At 39.6% G+C, this 19,403-nt stretch overlaps 1 protein-coding gene across 1 annotated transcript; it reads right to left on the bottom strand.

The window, feature by feature from the left end:
- Positions 1-14,836: 14,836 nt before the first annotated feature.
- Positions 14,837-18,233, bottom strand: irx3a (iroquois homeobox 3a). Its single transcript, XM_043243377.1, has 4 exons — positions 17,792-18,233; positions 16,093-17,125; positions 15,541-15,607; positions 14,837-15,191 (listed from the first exon to the last, which is right to left on the bottom strand). Exons 1-4 carry the CDS (start codon positions 18,002-18,004, stop codon positions 15,137-15,139), a joined length of 1,368 nt encoding a protein of 455 aa, XP_043099312.1. The 5' UTR covers positions 18,005-18,233; the 3' UTR covers positions 14,837-15,136.
- Between the last annotated feature and the right edge of the window lie 1,170 nt (positions 18,234-19,403).

Here is a 19,403-nt window from a genome sequence, read left to right as displayed (position 1 = left end):
CCCATCTGGTTCTGGTCATAATCTGCATGTTAATTCATATTCTACACTTGCTGTCTCTGTTTTAGTTCAAAACATGTTTCTCACATAGAATTGTGTGATTTACTCTGTTATTTCTTATGCTTTAGTCCGAAACAGACACCCATCTGCTTGGCCAGGTTTTCTCCCATCAGATCTGATACTAAATCTGTTACATCTACAAAGCATGTCTAATCTCTCCTCTTTTTCTTTTCTCATGTTTTCACCTATTCCTTGACGGCCGGCATGTACTAATCCAGATACTTTTGCTCGAGAGTCAGTTTGCATATGTTCTGCCGCTATCTGGTAAAGCAGGGGTTGTAATAGAAGTTATTGCTAGCCAAGCCAAGGGCCCGCTGCACCTGGGTCAGATAAATGCTGTCGATTATGCCTCTCTCTCTGGCCACTGACATGCAAATAAATGTGTCCATAAATTGAGTTTGTGTGTTTGAAAGAGAACAGGGATATCTGGGATATTAGGCCAGCACAGCGTCTGATTGGCTCCAGCCGCTGCAGCATAACTTCAGTAGGGTAAGCCAGTCTGGCTTCTGTGGTGTGTGTGTGTGTGTGTGTGTGTGTGTGTGGTACACTATGGTACAGCCACATTGGTATAATTCAGTTGCGAACATCTTTTTAGGTATTCCCAACACACCAGACATTGTTTACATATCCCAAACTAGTAAAACAGTCATTTATTTTGAAGTATCATGTGCATTTGATTTGTTTATGGAGGACTCTTACTGTACAAAGATTATGAAATATCAGCCTTTACTATCTGCCACTGAGAGCCTGGGTTACAAGAGCAGACTTATTGTGCTTGTGTTTGGCAGCTTGGGTCATGTACACAGGCTGGTTGTTAGTGGACTTTGTATTGGGGGGCTACGGAAAACAAGGGCTAAACAGCTAGCAAAGTACTGCTCTATTTCAGCTGTCATAGGAAGCATGTATATTTGGAAAAGGCGATGTTTTTTGTACCCTTGAAATGGTAAACTCAAGGCAGTGTGCTTATTGTTTAAAAACGTGTTGGAACTTTCAGAAGATTTGATTCCTAATGAATTTACCTTGTAATGTGGAATCAAATAAAGTATATAAAATGTGTGTGTATGTGTATGTGTGTGTGAGTTGTGGTAAGGAGGTGGAAAGTAGAGTAAGTCTGAAGCCTAGCCAAGTAAAATAAAGACTTCTTTATTGCTGTTCAAAAATCATTTGATTGAGTTTGCACAAACACAGGAGTGGCAAGGAGTGTGTGTGTCAGTGGAGTGCATGAGATACGTGTACTTCTACACTTCAAGCGCACATGAAGTCTCTGCGATTCCCATCTACGGTAGCTGCTCATTGGTGATCCAGCACTCAGAGCTGCATGTAAGTAACCCTGACAGATCTTTAATGTGCTGGCACCAGATTCAGCCACTTTCAGCTGGCTTTCATTCGCTTTGCTCCAACTATGTCTGACCAGCAAGCAATTCTGCCATCTCTCACCGCACCACTCCCTGGTCCACGGGCCCAGTCAGGTCCATGTGAGCAGCTTTAACGGGGATGTAATGTCTTATTTAGACCACAAGCCATTTTAAGCGGCCTTTGTGCCAGAGGTGTATGTAGGACAGGGCTCAGCTTCCTGAAAGATCACTGCAGATTTCCAGATATCTCTGAATCTTTCTGCAGTGCCCCAAAAAGCTTTGACCTTTTTGTTAGAATAGAAATTTCTTTCTGAAGGCTCTTTTGATTTAATTGTATGCATAATGCTTTTAACTTACGCGCATTGTAAACTCTATATGTAAACTATACATTTCTTCACTGCTAGAAAGTATTTATTGCCAGTAAATTTTTTCCAATTTGCTTATTATTGACAGATCAATAAATAGTTAGAAAGATTTGGAGTCTGGCTGTATTTTTTTTTTTTTGTTAAAGAAACAGGAGGAAGATGTGTTGGTCAGTTAGACATCAGTTATTCAGTTATTAAAAAGTATCTCCTCCCTCTTTTGTTTGTTTTGATATTTACATGAAATTAGTTTTGGGTGCAAGTTCACGCTCAGTGTACGGCTTCACTACATCCAAAGGAACACATGGGAATGAAACACTGAATGTTTTTCAAGTTGCCACATGTAAGGTGCCTTTAGGGACAATTAAGTACCGCTGAAAAAAAAAACAGTAATAGGCATGTAAAACAGACACATAGAAACACTTTGATTCTTTTTAAAGCAGTGCTTTTCTCACCCATCACTCCCCCTGTTATACTCTTAGTAATGTCTTAGTAAGGTTTTTTTTTTTGCCAAATAACCTTGTGAATTATTGCTATTAATATTAGTAGTAGTGGTAGTAGTAAGATTATAGTATGTTCTAAAAGTTTTTTTTTTTTTTATTTAGTTTTTGATAATTATTGCTGGTAGGTATATTATCTCTCTCTCTCTCTCTCTCTCTCTCTCTCTCTCTCTCTGTCTCTCTGTCTCTCTCTCTCTCTCTCTCTCTCTCTTTCTGTCTGTCTGGCAATCACATTGCTATTCTTAGCAAACTTGATGAGGGGAAAAATCCGGTGATGTTATTATAATTTTGCCAAAGTGTAAAGTCATGCACAGTGGGACACAAGGGAGGTCTAATAACATATCTGAGTCAGAGATATATATTTTCTCCAGTTAGTCAAATGTGCTAAGACAGATTTAATCTCTCCATTCCAGATGCGTGTTTCATAAGTCTGTTCTCTCTCTCCATGAGTCAGATTTTTGGACAGTGCTATGATGTCACTAGCTAACCTGTGTGAGAGCAGAAATTCAGTTTATATAGAAGTGAATCTATATTCAGGCTTTTATTCGCCGTGCACCATAAATGTTCATCAGTGGGCCCTTCACCGCCTCTTTTTGGACCCGTCAATAACCATTAGCAAATGCAACATATTTTCTCTCACCCTTCTGAAGGCTGTCCTCTGAATGACCTGCAAGTGTTTTTTTTATCCTATGAGTGAAGTTTAGAAAATGAAGGAGTGCATGAGTCTCATCGTCACTCGCTCATTTAATTAAAACTCTCATCTCATTAAATCTGCCTCTCATTATGGCCCTCATTTGCTGCAGCTCACAAATTTGAAGAGTGGGGAGGAGAGGGAAAAAAGAAAAGCAAAAGCAAATCTGTTTACTGCGCACGCTTTTCATTTGTTTAACCAATCCCACAGAACACACTCTGGTTAGGGGTTGTGTTTGATATGACGACGCCGTTGTTTATTTTACCATTTAAATGTGCTGAAAACGATGGTATCAGGAGATTATACTGGATTCCAGCTCACCCCTTAATGTGTAGCTCCACGTACAGACCTCTAGTTTAAAGCTATGCTCACAGTGTAAACTTGGGTTCACCCCTCTAGTCAAGTACAGTCTGTGAAAACAAGACTGAAGCTCCTTCATCTGGTTTCAACTTTTCTGGCCCAAACAAAGTGGCTCTCTTATGGGTCTCTCAAGTATAACAGACTAATAAAAATATGAAATTAGTTTATTTGTATATTAAAACGCCCAGTTATCTGAACAAATTAAACTAACCTGTTATCATTTGCAAGAGAAACAAGCACCATAAAGACAGCATGTTCCTAAATTAATTAATTTACTATTTGTTTCTGTACTGTAATGTAATAGCATTATTTGTACTTAATTATTATTTAGGATACGTAGGTTTTTTTAGGGTTTTTTTTAATGTTGAAGTAATGTGCTCACCAAGGCTGCACATTTATTTGATTTGGTAATTTTGTGAAATTTTATTTTGATTAATTCATTCAATTGATGGCAAATCTATTATCTAAAAATGCTAATATTATCAATAGTGAAAACAGTTTTGCTGAATAATATTTTTATGGGAACCGTGCTAAAAATTCAGAATTCATTGATGAACAAAGTTTAAAAGGACTTTTATCTATTATTTGAAGCATATATTTTTGTAAAACACGTCCGATTTCCAACAAATGTCGCTGTCACTGGTAGTTTAGGGAGGACTTTATGAGAACATGACTCACCCTGACTCAATATTCTTTTTCTTGTGGCTTCGCAAATCGGTCATGTAGCCATTCTGATTGTGTGCCTGCTGCTGTCTGCTCATGAGTGCTAGTAAGCAGACACCAGCCTGGTGTTCAGGTTTCTGTGCTGTCTGACTGCAGTATGATATGCTCAGGTTCCCTGTCTGCGTAACAGCGGTTTGCGGGACAGATGACCTCACTAGATTTCACACTGGATGCTGTACAGGTAACACGAGTGTTCCTGCATCTCATGAGTCAGTGAGCGAGAAACTTTGGCCATTTCCACAGGTGCACATTAAATTAGTACTTGCATCAGGCCTCTACGTACGCTGGGCTGTGCGTATTAATGGAATAACTCTTTTGCAAATATGCTACACATTTCTCGCACAGACGGTCAATAATTCATGGCATTAGACCATTATTTCACTCCCGGGTGAATTAATTAGTCATGTAGAGCTTGAATGTACAAATGCCTACTGTGTTAGACACGCTTTTCTGATCCGTGTGACATTAACAGGAGAAGCCTTGATGGAAAAAAGGACACCTTAAACCAGCTTAAACGGGTTTGCTGTTCTCCCAACCTGGTCAAGCTAGTCCGTTGGATGTTTTTAGAGAGATTTGGATACATTTCAACTGGCCACCCAGCAGAACACCAGCTTAGGCTGGCTGGGAGTCCATATTTAACTAGCGAAGACCATTTAAACCAACTAAGTCCAGTAACAAGTTTAGATAGTTTTTTTTTTTTCCAGCATGCAGAGGACTATTTTTTTTACAGTTCATATGGGTTTTTTAATTTCCTCCATGTTCAGTTTTTTCAAAGTACATTAGATGACGTTATAGTCCGTCTTTATATTGCACAACATCTTTGTTATAATGGTATTCTCCTAAAATTGTTAAACTGCTTAGTATATGGATTGCTCTAATAGCTTGCTATAAACTTGTTAAACTAGTTAATATGCTATTAAACTTAGTCTTACATTTATTAAGACAAGGAAACAGTATATGAACCTTATTATATGAAAAGTCAACAAGCCCAAAATAACACAGGCACTTCTGCTGCCTTGGTTAAATGGCTCGTGTAAAGCAGCTCATTGTAAGTAGCCTGATATAGATGGTGTGGATAGACTGTGATGTCTGGTTTGGGTCGACCACTTGTGGAGAGCTTAGAATAGAGGAGAGACAGGGTGTGGTTAGCAGCTCTTAATGAGAGCTTTCCATTACATTCGAGTGTGTGTGTTTCTCTGATGACTGAGCACCTGTCTATCACTGATAGATCTGCTCTGTCTGGCTGTGTGTTATTTCCTCGCCTTAAGCCCACGTTTCTTGTAACGATTTTTCCCCCCTCATCTTAACTGGTTGGATCATATTCTTTTACAAAGCTTGTCGTGCGTGCCTGTGTTTTTGAGCAAATGACCAGCTGTGTGCCAGCTGTTTGCCCGCTAAGTGTTGATAGGACTGGAGAAAGAACCTGTATGACATGTACACACACACACACACACACACACACACACACACGACATAAATACACACTCGTTTCACACCTACTACCAAATGCTTCTCTGAGTCTGCCAGGCAGACATTAGCAAATTTTAAACTCACAAGATCAAACGCTGTAGAAAATAATGAATCAGCCTTTGGTGGACTATTAAACATGCCCACACATACACAGACATTAGCATTAGCTTTAAGAGGAACAGATGAAGTAAGATGTCTATATTGTATGTAGTATATTATACATCTATATTTAACAAGCCCTGATTTTTTTTTTTTTATTACAATCTATAAATAATGCTTCCCATTATTCATAAAAATACTTGTATGTTTTTTTTTTGTTTGTTTTTTATTGACAGCAAGTACTAATTTTACATTAGCATTAGCAAGTAAACAAAACAGCATTTCTGACATAATGTTAGTTTAATAAAATTCTTAATTGTAATAAATGCTCAATGTATAAAATAGATAATTCCAGATAATGTAAGTGAACTTGTGTTTTTCTAAATGAGTGCTATAATTTTTTTGTTGTTGTTGTTTTTGGAAAATTCTAAAAGTGGAAAGAGAAACACCACTGCTTAATTTACAGAGCCATTTTCCAACAGCAACTGTTTTTATTTTTATTTTTATTTTTTTAAATATGCACTACTTCCAAATTTAGTTTTGTTATAATAAAAAAAAATACTATGCTTACTAATGCCCAAACTTCTAGTGTAAGATTTGGCTGTGGAAACACTCATGATTTCATAAAACATGCAGATTAAAGTATTCTTCAAAACAAGAGAAACACAGATAAATACCTTTAATGTCTCTGTCTCTATCCGTAGTTCTCACAGGATCCAGCAGGCTCCAGAGCGCACTTAGCAGTTGTTAGCAGAGTCAGGAATGCAGCGAGCTCAGATTTGCCAGAACTGTGGTTGGGATGCATATGTTTGTAATTGATTTCTTAAATATTTATTTCTCCATTCACAATCTTTGTTTGGCTTTGTGTAACTCATATCAGAATGCCACTCTGAGCAATTACAAACTTCTGGGATGGCCTGCCGATGAACCCTGAGATACATTTGATAGGTGTCAGCGGTATGTGTGTGTGTGTTTGTGTGCGTGTATATGTAGTCTGTTGTGAGATGAGAGAGACAGAGAAGAGAAGACCAGACCAGGCGAAATGGATGACAGTTACATGCCTTTCAGCCAATTAATTGTCATCTCAGCTGTTGTTTTAACTCTCTGCCCCGCGCACGTCCCCTCTGTTATTCTTATCATTTCCGGAAGACGAGCTCATCTGTGTATGTAAAAGAGCCAGATGACCTTCAGCCCCACAGCAAAGGTCAGAGTTCACCCGATGTATATTTCATTAGCAAACGGCGTGGATTCGGAGAGAGAGCCACAGAAATAGATCCCGAATAAAGCTCTGGGGATTTTTCCATGCTATATACACTATTAGCGCTAATTATTCGGCTCTCCGCTGCCGGTGAAATGCCATTCGACATGCTTGCGCAGCTTTCTCGCACAGGAAGGACACTGTCAGTCCTCCTTCTCATCTTCTGGACGGCGGGAATTATTTAGCCGTAAAGCAGATTACAGACACTTACATCAGAAGCAAATAAAACTGCCTGTCTGCCTGAAAACACACAGATAAATCAACTTTTCCTTGAGAGACTTGTCCTTCGGTTGTTATGCTTCTGGATGTCACGCTCTCCCCGCTGTTGTTTAGTCCCGCATCCCGCTGAGAGGCCATCTCTGCAGTCTTTCAAAAATACACAAGCTTTTGTGTGATAGGAAGCGCAGAGAAGGGTAGAAACCGTGTGTGTGCGTCTGTGTGAAAGAGCTTACAGTTCCAGTGAGTGACGCTGATTTAGCATTACAACAGAGGAGGCGGCTCTGCTTGCCTACACTTTAAAAAGTGTGTGCACACACTTGGCAAGGGGTGGAAGGGTGTGCGTTTGGGCCTGACTGGATTGATCGACCATGGGCTTCTTTTTTTTGCCTCCCTGGAGCCCCCTACTTCCTACTTCCTGTCTATCCAGGAAGAGGGGGACGAAAAGAATTCCAGAAAAGAATTAGTTTGCGTAGAATGCACAAGCACAGACAACACACACACACACACACACACACAAATTCCTGAACTTATTGTGCCCAGCAAAGGGAAGAAAAAAAAAAACCTTTGTCCCTGGTCCAATAGAGGTCCCCTCTCACCCGTATTTGGAAGACACGCTCACACAAACACATCCTCTCTCATTTGCATGGCAATAGCATTATTAAGGAGAGAGATGTCATGGTGACAAGAAGTTTATATGTAAGCACAAAGAGAAGTGAGGAAGAATGGAGTGCTCTTTGCTGTTCATTTGACAGCCTTTAACACACACACGTTTATATCACACATTTTTGTCCTGGTGAACTCCCTCTCCTACTGATATTGTCACAAAGCATGTTTACATGCGCAGTTATAATCGAGCAACAGTGCGTTTTTGTGGTAAGTATAACATGATACTGCAACTGAATATCTGGATTAAACCCACATAATGTTAGACTTTGAGGGCAAGTACACACCTCAGAGGCTGATTGTTTGATTAACACTACAATCTGAGCTCAGTCCCATTATCTAGGTCTGTTGGTCTGACTTGTGGTTTTACACTCTTAAAAATAAAGCTTCTTTATTGGCATCAATGGTTCCACAAAGAACCTTTACTATCCATGAAAACATTTCACTCCACGATGTTTCTTTACAGTGGAAAAGATGGTTCTTTTACTGTTCACTGAAAAATTCTTGGGGAAACCAAAATTGGTTCTTCTATGTCATTTCTGTGAAAACATCACTGTGATTCAGTGTGAGGTTTTAAATGTTACAAAATATTGCTTTTGTCGAACTGAAAGTGAACTTTACTTTCTCACACGGATATGCCATTCGATCGTAACACAGATAAAACACAGTGGAGCATGAGCTGCAGACAAATTTTTTGACCTCCCGTTGCATCTGCATTATGAAATGGGACACAAGAGTGTTTAATAAACCCTATTAATCTTGTTGAGAGAGCAAGTTCATTGGTGTTCTCTCTCTTTCCCAGCTCTCCCAATCAATCAGCCGAGCTCTGCTAATGTATTCATGCAAAACACACGGCACAACTTGTTTGACAGTGCTCCGAGAAAAGAAGAATTATGAAGTCTTTCCTTCCTCCACAGCCAATCCAAAGAAGCCCTTAGCCACTCTCGCGATCAATACCTGAGCTGGTAAATATATGATCTATAATTATATAGGGAAAACATTACCCATATATCTATTGTCAAGACAAGGCTTGAGTGGAATTCGCAGAATGTGACTCATGCTGTTTGGTTAGAGTTGATTCCAGCCCCCACGGTATTGATAAGGAAGTGGTTGAAGAATTTGTTAAATAGGTCGGATGGATGTGCTCGTGACACTCCTGACTCGTGATGTCATAGCTTTCACGGAGGCACAAGAGCTGTCTTATGAGTTCACACTTTCTGGAGAAATTCCGTATTACACTGCTGACTGATGTACAAGGGGAAAGCAGGTGATTTTTCTCTCCATTTCTTTCTGTCTCGCCTTTTAATGGAAAAAGAGGCCTATTCTCTCTTCAGAATAGAGGCCTATTCTCACTTTTGTTGAAGGGATTTTCTAGGATAAATCAAACATGAGCTCAATTGGCATAATGTTGATTGCCACAAAAATAAATAAATATATAAAAATCGTCTCACTCTTTCTTTAAAACAAAAGTAGGTTAGCCCAAAACACTTGCAGTGCGGGGGGATGGGGGTCTGTAAACACTAAAATACACTGGAATCAATGTGTATTAAGTGTATTTACTTTCTGTGTATGTTCTGTACGCAAGAAACATCAATATATGTGTGTGTGTGTTCATAGAATTAAAAATTGTATATTTGTGCTTTTAGATCCTCCAATAAATATCCTTCCATTCACATTCATTACAAGGTGCTCAGTATAACCACATTTTCTGTCCCTTTCAAAGAAAAACAAGGGGCAGGAGGGGCTTTTTTTTTTTTTATGACAATCAACATTTTACTCCATTAATGCTATCAATTGAGCTTAGCTTTTACTGAACACTGAATATAAGAATAATAATATTCCTTTACTGATGAAAAAATGTTATATCTCATGTATCTAGTAAATCATCTTTTAAAAGAAGCCTTTCAGCGGTCATAAAAAAAAGTTGATTTTTCAAGCCTGGCACTGGCGTGATCCCTTTGTAGTTTAACCTTTACAGTTCAGTCACTCTATTCAGATCACATTCACCAAGGCAGCCCTTTTTTCATGCTACGGAGAAAGGCGAGCAAATGCAGGGGGAGACAGAGCCATGTCCGGGCAGAGGCGAAGAGAGAGGGATGGAGACTTCTCTTGGTTGGGGGGAGGAGAGAAAAAAGTGCAGTACTCCGCTTCAAAGAAACATTTCCATAATTGCCCTGTAACTCGGCCATAATGGCTGAGGAGGCTGAGAAAGGCACAATCTTTCAGCTGGCTGAACGGCAAAGGCTCCCACCACCTTTCTGTCTTTCTCTCTCCCTTTCTTTTTCCGTCTTCTTCCTTTTACACCCATAACCCTCTGCCCCACTTGTTGTCTTTCAGATGGAGTGAAAGAATTCCTCTCTCTAACCTCTGTCAACAAAGGGCATGAAATTAGCGCTCTCCACAGCCCCGCCTCCTGTCCTACAGAGTGTCACTCTCTCGTTCTTTTGTCCCCAGACCTGCCAGAGAAAGAATCAACTGACAAATGCCCCAATGCACCTTCATCACTGCGCATTTGCCGTTTTCTTTCACTATAGTCTCCCAATCGCATTTTCTGCGTCCAACGTGCCTCGCTCAGCTTAGACGGCGAACGGTAAACATCAAGACCTTGGTCAATTTCAGTGAGGTGCGAATTGCTCAATAGTTCTGAAGATGTTTTGATGGATTTCCTGCGGATTTTGAAAATGTTTTTCATCGCAGATCCAATCCCGGCTTTAGCGGAACAGACACTAGAGGCTGGTGTATTTTTGTATTTGTGTGTGTAAAACAAGATTTAGGGGTGTAAATGTGGTTATCTCTTCTCTGAAGCAGCAGAAGTGTTCAGATGGCCTGTAACCTCATGCACAGTGACAGTGTGGAACATGTGTCCTCTACGCTTTCACTGTTTTCCTCTATAGCCTTACAGGTCATCTAAACATGTCAGCCATGTCTGAGGAAAAGAAAAAATTCTACACACTCTGCTGTGTGAGATAGCGAGAGCGCGCTCTGAGCTGTGTATATGTGTGCGTGTTTGCCAAGCTAACAATCAGCAGTGCCTCATAAAAGGATTAGTGACCTCCACAAAGAGAACAGGGCTCTTCAAAGCTTCTGCGGGGCTACAATAGCGCTGACATTTGTCCTGCTCGGTGCAGGGATGGGGTGTGGTGGGACATCGTCGCCACAGAGCACACTGACAGAGAGGGGTGGACAGGGGCACGGCACAGGGCTGGTCCTCTCTTTCACAGCCTGACTCTGGCCCCTTCGACAGCCCACTCCGGTCTTCATGTCCTCCTCCGGCCCTGTCCATTCATGCAGAAGGCTGCTGATGACTCCATTGGCTGGTTTTCTCTAAAAGGGTTAGCCCTGTCTGTCCTCCCTCTCGGCATCAATGGCGAGTCAGAAAGATAGATTAGATTTGCCTTTGATTCCACTGTGTTTCATCGCTTTCCCCCATCCAAATTGGTATTTAACAAAGCATTCCTCACAGTGAGTGGTACAGCTATGTAGCTCTGTCATTGATGTAGAGGGAGAATGGTACTTGGAGATATAATGGGTTAGTGGTGGCTAATAGACTGAATTGCCATTTATTTGGAGAGTGTCAATGGTGCTGAATTTCCCACAGATGCTGCAGTTCTGCGGTACTAAGAAGCACAGGTTATGTATGTATTTATGCACATTGATGATACTATCACACTCGACCTACTCAATCCCTCCCCCTAATATATACACAATGTATATTGTCTGTGTGTGAATAAATAAACATATATACTCTAGTGCATTCGTAAAACTTATAGTGTTTGCAGTGGCACCGGTTTTTGAAGCCAAGTGCAAACTGCTGGGAATTTCAAGAACTATTGTTAAATGCAGTGAAAATAATTCCTTATATCAGTGGTTATAAATAGCCATTTCTTGCTTTCATCTCATTTATTTATTATTTATTACATTTAATTAAAATAAAAAAATGTGTTTTAATGCTATATGGATAGTCTTTTATTTTTATTATTATTATTATTATTATTATTATTATTATTATTATTATTATTATTGTATGAACATGCAAGTCGAATTTAATCTGATGATTCTAGTTCGGCAATTGCCCTCTTGTGTATCAGCGGGGGAAAAATGGGCTCCCGTTTTTAAGATTGCTGGAAGCGTTGGAATAAAAAGAGGAGTCACTGTTGATTATTGCTCATTAGCCACAAGGACATCCACTTAACTCTGAATAAATGAGTGACACTAACAGCCCCAGTCGGAATGTCCTCCGCGTAGCTCTGAGCAAAATGTTCATTAATGCTCTCCATTTGCTAAGTTGAGAAAGAAAGCGGTTGGACACGTATGGCGACATCGGTATCGGTGATTACTTTGTTTCTGGCGAAGCATTTTAATCCGTAATTTCATGCCATGATCAGAGACGCCGTGAAGCCCGGTGTCATCCTTTCAGGAGCATTTCAAATGGATTTTAATGATCAAGAGTGGCTCAGGTCCCTCTGAGCCTAATATGCAGGGAATGCGCACTAAACAAGCATCAATATTTATGACAGCCCTGAACGGGCTCGTCACCGGAAAGGCGCGTGATTTCTGTTCGTGATAAAGTCTGTACCGTCGACCTAACGCCGGTTCTGTTATATTTTGCTAATGAAATACAGCGTGTTGGGAACGTAAAAGTAGTTTGGAAGCGCGGTAACACCATCAACAAATACAGGGATGAACTTCCTATCATACATAACCACCATCCTCCTGGGTTGAATAATTTCGTGCAGAATGCGTGTGTATCTCACTCACTCATTTTATATAATGTGTATATATATATATATATATATATATATATATATATATATATATATATATATATATATATATATATATATATATATATATATATATATATATATATGTGTGTGTGTGTGTGTGTGTGTGTGTGTGTAATGACACTAGAGAGTTGTTGTTTATTCCTTTTTGTATTGGAATGCTTAAAAGTTGGTGGATGGTGGCGAGTAGCGTAACATTTGTTTTGAAGAAGCATCTGACTACAGTGACAAATTAGTGCACAAAGTATCGATGTTCTATTGGGAGTAGGCCCTACTCTACCTATTTTACTAGAATTAACTAATATTTGGCTACATATAGTAGGTCTATATTTACAAACTCTTGTAACAATGTATAAAATGCGTGGATAATATTTAAAAGTTAAAGACATAACGGGTTTTAAAAAAATAAAATAAAAATGAGTTACAGGCGTTTGGGTGTGTTAAAATTATCTGGCCTCCCCTATACGGCTTAGACGTTTGGTTAGGGTATTTAATGTATAATTTGATAGCCTAATATTGTATCGATTTTAGATATAGTTTTTGCTTCACAGTAATATAACAGTAGCCTAAAGTCCTCGGTCTGTTGCAAGTTTCTGCAAGCCTGTTTGCCGCCGGCCTCGCGCTCTCCCTCTTGGCCTGCACGGTGCGCGTGAGAGGGTCAGCGCTGATTGGAGAATGTTGGTCACTTTCTGGGCTCTAGCTGGTGGCGCTCTTCCGAGTGAGAGCCAGAACGATGATTACATCAATCAGTGTCTCCAACGTCACACAGCTGAATATGAATATTCATAGCTAGCTCTTAGTTTGACGGAACTGATTTTCATATATATATATATATATATATATATATATATATATATATATATATATATATATATATATATATATATATATATATATGAACAATGCTAAATTGCTAAATGAATGTTTTTTATTAACTCGGAGTTTTATCTCCCTCTCTCTCGCTGTATCTCTGGATTATTATGGACTGGAGCGCTTATTTGTTTTAAAAGAGGGACACTGGCATAATTAATTAGGCTACTTTTTGCTGTATACAGAATGTCATACCAGTTGACCGATAATTTGTGCTTGTGTCCGTAAAGCATTGACGACAGGCTAAACTTTGCTATAGGCTAATTATAATAATTTTAAGAATTTTTGCAAACTGTTGAACGCGGACATTTTAAATAGCCTATAATTTTAATACAGGCAGCTTCCCATTCAAGATGGTTTTGTATATATAAATTTTTGATTCTTGAAAATTTTGTATTCTTTTTCGATTATATTTTTCTATTTTAGAGACTCGGAAATTAAATTCTACATATAAGCCTACGTTGATAATTATTACTTCCCCCCGAATATTTAGTATTTGTTTCGCTGCGCGGAGTACGGTCTTCAGTTTCGATGATTTGTGTATGAACTGTGTCAAAATATTCCACCAGGCATTTTTCTCATTGGGAAATCGCTATATCGCTTAAGACTCTGCTTATAAGCTTCCAGCAAATCTCACAAAAAAAAAAAGAACGACTACAAAAATGGCCATTCTCAACTTTTTTGGAATAAATGACACAAACGAAAGAAGATGATGATCAAGACGGCTCAGTCCGCGTAAAGGCCGCTCAAAGTGGACTGTAGAGGGAGCTCCAACTCTAAATTTCTCCAAACTTTGGAAACCCTGAAACAAAGCTGCTGCCATGCAAATCATCTTCAAGAGGGAAAACACACATAAATAAATAATTTCGCAGTTTCGAAGGCATATGGCAAGCAGCACAACATCAACGTCTGATTAGAATTCATTACATTTTTAAAAAGCAGAATCTCGAAAATTATAAATAGTCGAGATTACATTAACCATCCGCACAGAGGAGAGCGTTTAACTTTTTTTTGTGTGTGTGTGTGTGACTTTTCCTCTTCAAAGAAGAAAAAATTCAATTCTCATTACAGTGAAATTGAGTTGTATGCTATTTCAACCCAATATAAATGAAATAATTATTCATTTCATATTGGCTGTTCCGCCTCGGTGGGGATAATCCCCATCCATTAATATCCAAATGCGCGATTCAAGAAGGAGCTAATTACAGTTAAGTCCCTGAAATAGGAAAATACTTCAAATCCTCCGTTTCAAACCTCATAACCTCGAGTTAACGTTTCCCATGCCTTTCAAAACACACACGGTAACCATTTGCGCACAGAAAAGCGTGACGTTTTTAATACCGTTTACAGTATTAGCGCTCCATTGTTTTGTTTGTTTGTTTGTTTTTCTTTTCGTTTTTTTTTTAAAAAAATGAAAAGTGACGGTAAAGTTGCAGCGGTTCATTTATTAGCCAAAATATAGACTTTCTTGTACAATTTCGGATCACAAGTATATACATTTTCTTTACGTTATATACAAAACATTTCAACATCAAATCCTCACAGAGCTTACAAAAGAAATGGGACTCACAGACTACTTGGCCTGACAGCATTAACATCAGCCATTGTACACAGGACATGCTTACAATGTAAGTATACAGAAGTGAGTTATTTTTATTTTACATTCCTTACACAGGTTAAAATGAGAAGTAAACAAAAACAAAAAAAAGAGAGAGAGAGAAAAGCCTACGAGGACGAGAGGGCGGATAATACCATGGCAGCTTCGAGTTGGTTCTGGGGCCTATTGGGATATAGAAGGGAAGCATGAAAAACACGGGGCCAATACAAAACTAAATCTGCAAGCAAGTATAAGAACAACGTTTCTGAAATCAACTTTCTGAAATATCGCATCGACGCACTGGAGATTTATTGGTTTGACATTATGGGTTTATTATTGCACAAGCACAATATATAAATCATGTTTAAACCACGGTATAGCAAGTACCCGAGTGCGTGACTAGATAGTCATGCATGAACATTATGTGATATCCAAATGTAAAAACTAACAAGTAACAATTAAAAAAAGAAAAGAAAAGAAAGGAACGCTAAACTGAAGTCATGGACAGGCAATGTAAGATCTCCGCTCTTACCGTCTCTGAACAGGGTGGAAGGCTGTTTTTAACAACTTTTTCTCTGCTTCCAAGGCACTAGATCTTTCTGAAATAATAAAACCAGTAACAAGAAGAAGAAAAAAATTAATGTAAATGCCAATTTATTATTATTATTATTATTATTATTATTATATTATTATTATTTTAAAAAGCAGAGTCTTTAAAAGATCTTACAGTTGTTGAAAAAAAAAAGTTTATGGCCTAGAAATATCAAAATGCACACACACTAACACACCAACTGAAAACCTTTTTTCCCACATATTCAATTGGACAGACTTTTGAAGAAAAGAAAAAAAAGACGAAAAAAAAAATATATATATATATATATATATATATGTCAGATAAGTACTTTCCACTAGACATTTGCATTTCAAGCGTAATTCTTTTTACTTGAACGTTTCACAGTAGTGATCAAATGAAAATGGATTCAGAGAGGAATAAGAATGGCGCGTTTCCAGTCTGTCAGTACAGTCTTAATAGTGTCAACAAAAACTGCACATCTCTGCGCTTCTCAGTGTGGGTGACATGTACCTGTGACTGTGGACTCGGAGTTCTGACTCCTGTCCTCTGCTTGTCTGCTGTACAGGGCAAGGCCGTTCGCCGAAGCCTGGTTACCGAGTCCTAAGTAGTGGTTTGAGTTCAGCAAGGCGAGCTGGTGTGCGGTGAAACCCCGATTTGTCCAGCTCTGGATTTTCCCTACGGGACACGAAAGGAGTCTGTGAGGAGTGATGATGGTCTGCGCGGCGGACACGGCGGAAGTCCCGTTCATCAGAGGAGATTTTCGTGGATTGTCTGGAGTTGTGGCAGTTTCTGCCAAAGACCAGATCTTAGGTTTTGGGGCCGGAGGTGGGTTGTTTTCTGAGGGCGGAGAGTTGATGATGGCCTGGTTGAGTTTGACCGGCTCGCTGCTGGCCTGTTCTAAGCTGTTGTGGTGGTGATGGTGGTGGTGATGACTGTGATGGTGAAAGTGCTCTGCGCGGTCGCCGTGAATCTCTTTGCCGTCTTTCACCATGGCTTTGAACAATCTTTGCTCCGGTCCTTGTAAATCCTCATAGCCGTCTGAAATTTCCGAGTCGCTCCTGCCGTCCAGTTTCAAATCGGAATGCAGCTCGTCCTGCTCGTCTAAATCGTCCTTATTCTCGATATTCTCCGTGTCAATATTTTCCAAATCGATTTCCTCCTCGTCCTCGCGCTTGTCGCCGTCCTCTCCCTCGTGGTCGCTGTTGTAAACATTTCCTTCTTCGTCCGTGCGACTCCGCGGGGTCCAGGTCATCTTGTTCTCCTTCTTTAGCCTCCTCCTGGCGTTGGCGAACCAGGTGGACACTTGAGTGAGGGTCATTTTGGTGATGATGGCCAGCATGATCTTCTCGCCTTTGGTGGGGTACGGGTTTTTCCGGTGCTCGCTTAGCCAGGCCTTGAGCGTGCTGGTGCTCTCCCTGGTGGCATTTTTGGGTCTGGAAGGGTCTCCGAACTGGTACTGACCGTATGGGTAAAAGGCGGGATGATGGTGGGCAAATCCAGGATGCTGGACGCCCGGACTGTCCTTCAGTTCATACTGTGCCCCCTTAAAAACACAGAACACGGATTCAACATTACTGCGATTCACTAGCTATTATTATTCTTGGCCTGGCACAGGCTACTACGTTTTGTTGTACTCAGTTGCAGTTCCCTGGTGTATTGTTGCTGAATATATCAGTTGCGTAAATGATTTTCAGTCTACGTGAACAATTACAAAAGCAAGGACATATTGAGATTTTTGGATTACTTTTTATACATTTAACAAAAGGCCTTAAATTCTTAATTGTGCTAGCTTCGCTCTTTATATCGGCTACTTATATAAATTGTGCGACATATATTAACATGATGCACCGATATAGGCTATGCATTTTTACATTTATTCCGTGCATGAGTCCTACATCTTTTTTTTTCTCTTTAATACGTGCAATGATTGTTTAATGGTTTTAATTTATTGTAATGAATTAAAACCGCACGCACTTTACACTTGTGTCTCGTTTTGTGTTATTTTAATATCGTCCTTTTCGACTCGTTTCGCATTTATCGAATGGAGTAAACAGCAAAGTTCACCGCCGCTTTCAGCAATTAATGGTTTTGAAACATGAACCGGAGCGAAAGATTTTGTAACACACTAAGCATTAAAAAAAAAAAGTTTGCTACATCGGAGTTTGAGAGAGAAAGAGAAAACAGCACAAACAATAAAATGATTACTCACCAGCTGGTTGAAAATGGACAGATCATTTGAATAAGGAAGAAAAGCTCCATAGCTTTGTGCGGCAGCGAAAGGTGATCCGTACATAGTAGAGAGAACATTAGAGAGCGCTCCGGACGGGCTCAGGTCTGTCCCGGCTCGGGCACTGCCTATCCCCTGCCTGTCCTGCGGGTATATGGGTCGGATGTACTGATATCCCAGCTGTGGGAAAGACATTGTTGTGGAGAAAGTCTACTGGAGTCACAAAAAGCGGCGAATCGCCCTCTTGGTGCGCACCACGATATCCACTTTACAGTGAGTACAAAGTGTCAGGGAAGTCTATATTTCCTCCGAAAGAGCCAGTGTAAACGATCCGATTGCGCTTTCCTCCCTTACTTCCCTATTGATCTGAATGGACTAAGGTCAGGTCCTTACAGATTGCTTTAGATTATTGGAACTCCTTTTTGTGATTGACATTTTTAGTCGTTCAGAAGCTCCTCCTATTTCTCAAGTCTCACCCCCACTTACAGAGCCTCTCTCTCTCTCTCTTTCTCTCTCCCTCCCTCTCTCCCTCCTCTCTCTCTCTCTCTCTCTCTCTCTCTCTCTCTCTCTCTCTCTCTCTCTCTCTCCGCTCCTGCTCTCCGTCTGGATAAGTCCTCTGACGTCGCCATCTCTTATTTGAATGAGTTTCAAATCTCATTTTATGGCTCGCCAATCATTTCATTTGTTATTTGTTCGCCGCTTCAGCCTTTTCCCATTTTCTTGTGTTACTTCTCAAATTTTTTTTTGATCGTCCACAAAATGGTAAATATTTTACTCTTGTTGAGTCATTAACTTCCCGCAGATCTTTTGTGTCTTTATTTTACTCGCGTCTCTTCCACGTGAAACGAAGAACTTTAAAGTTTAAATCGGAGAGCGCGCAGCCTACATAATTTCATGCGCGCTCTTACAAAAATGCTACAGGAAAATATTACGCGAAGAGCGTTTTTAGTTCATCTAACGCGGAACAAACCAAGCGGGGTCTCTTCTGACGCCTTTAGTCAAACATCAAAACACTGGCATGTTACCGTTCGCCTTCAGAGTAAGTTGAGAAAAAATAATTAAAAAGCCTGAACGACAGCATAATTTCGTGATCTGACATATGCGGTATTGTGGATTTCGGCAAATTACAATTACGCGTGGTGCTTGTTTTTTTTTTTAAACTATGAAAAATTATTATTATTAATTATTATTATTACTATTACTACTGATGCTACTATTACTATGATGTTGCCTGTGTTTCAACTGTCAGTCTTGAAGGCTTTTTTGACGTATTAAAATATAATCGCGAATGTTTCAATTGCATTCATGTGTAAAGCTTTTGTTCCTAAAAAAAAAAAAAAAAAAAAAAAAAAAAAAAAACATATTTCGGGCGATTAACCTACAGGATTACTTTACAGATATCCACCGAAAATATCTGATATAATCCGCACCCTTCTGTAAATAATACGGATTAAAACAAAGGACGATGATCTCGATTGAAATTCCTCGAATCAATATATGAAAATATGCAGGAAACATTTATAATCGTATTATGCTCCTGGTCTAGTGTCATCATATGTCTGCTAATCGTCTTCCAAACAACGGCAACGATTAG

The sequence above is a fragment of the Puntigrus tetrazona genome, chromosome 7 (assembly GCF_018831695.1).
Source record: "Puntigrus tetrazona isolate hp1 chromosome 7, ASM1883169v1, whole genome shotgun sequence".
NCBI classification, from domain to species: domain Eukaryota; kingdom Metazoa; phylum Chordata; class Actinopteri; order Cypriniformes; family Cyprinidae; genus Puntigrus; species Puntigrus tetrazona.
This window is presented reverse-complemented; position numbering and strand designations above follow the sequence as displayed.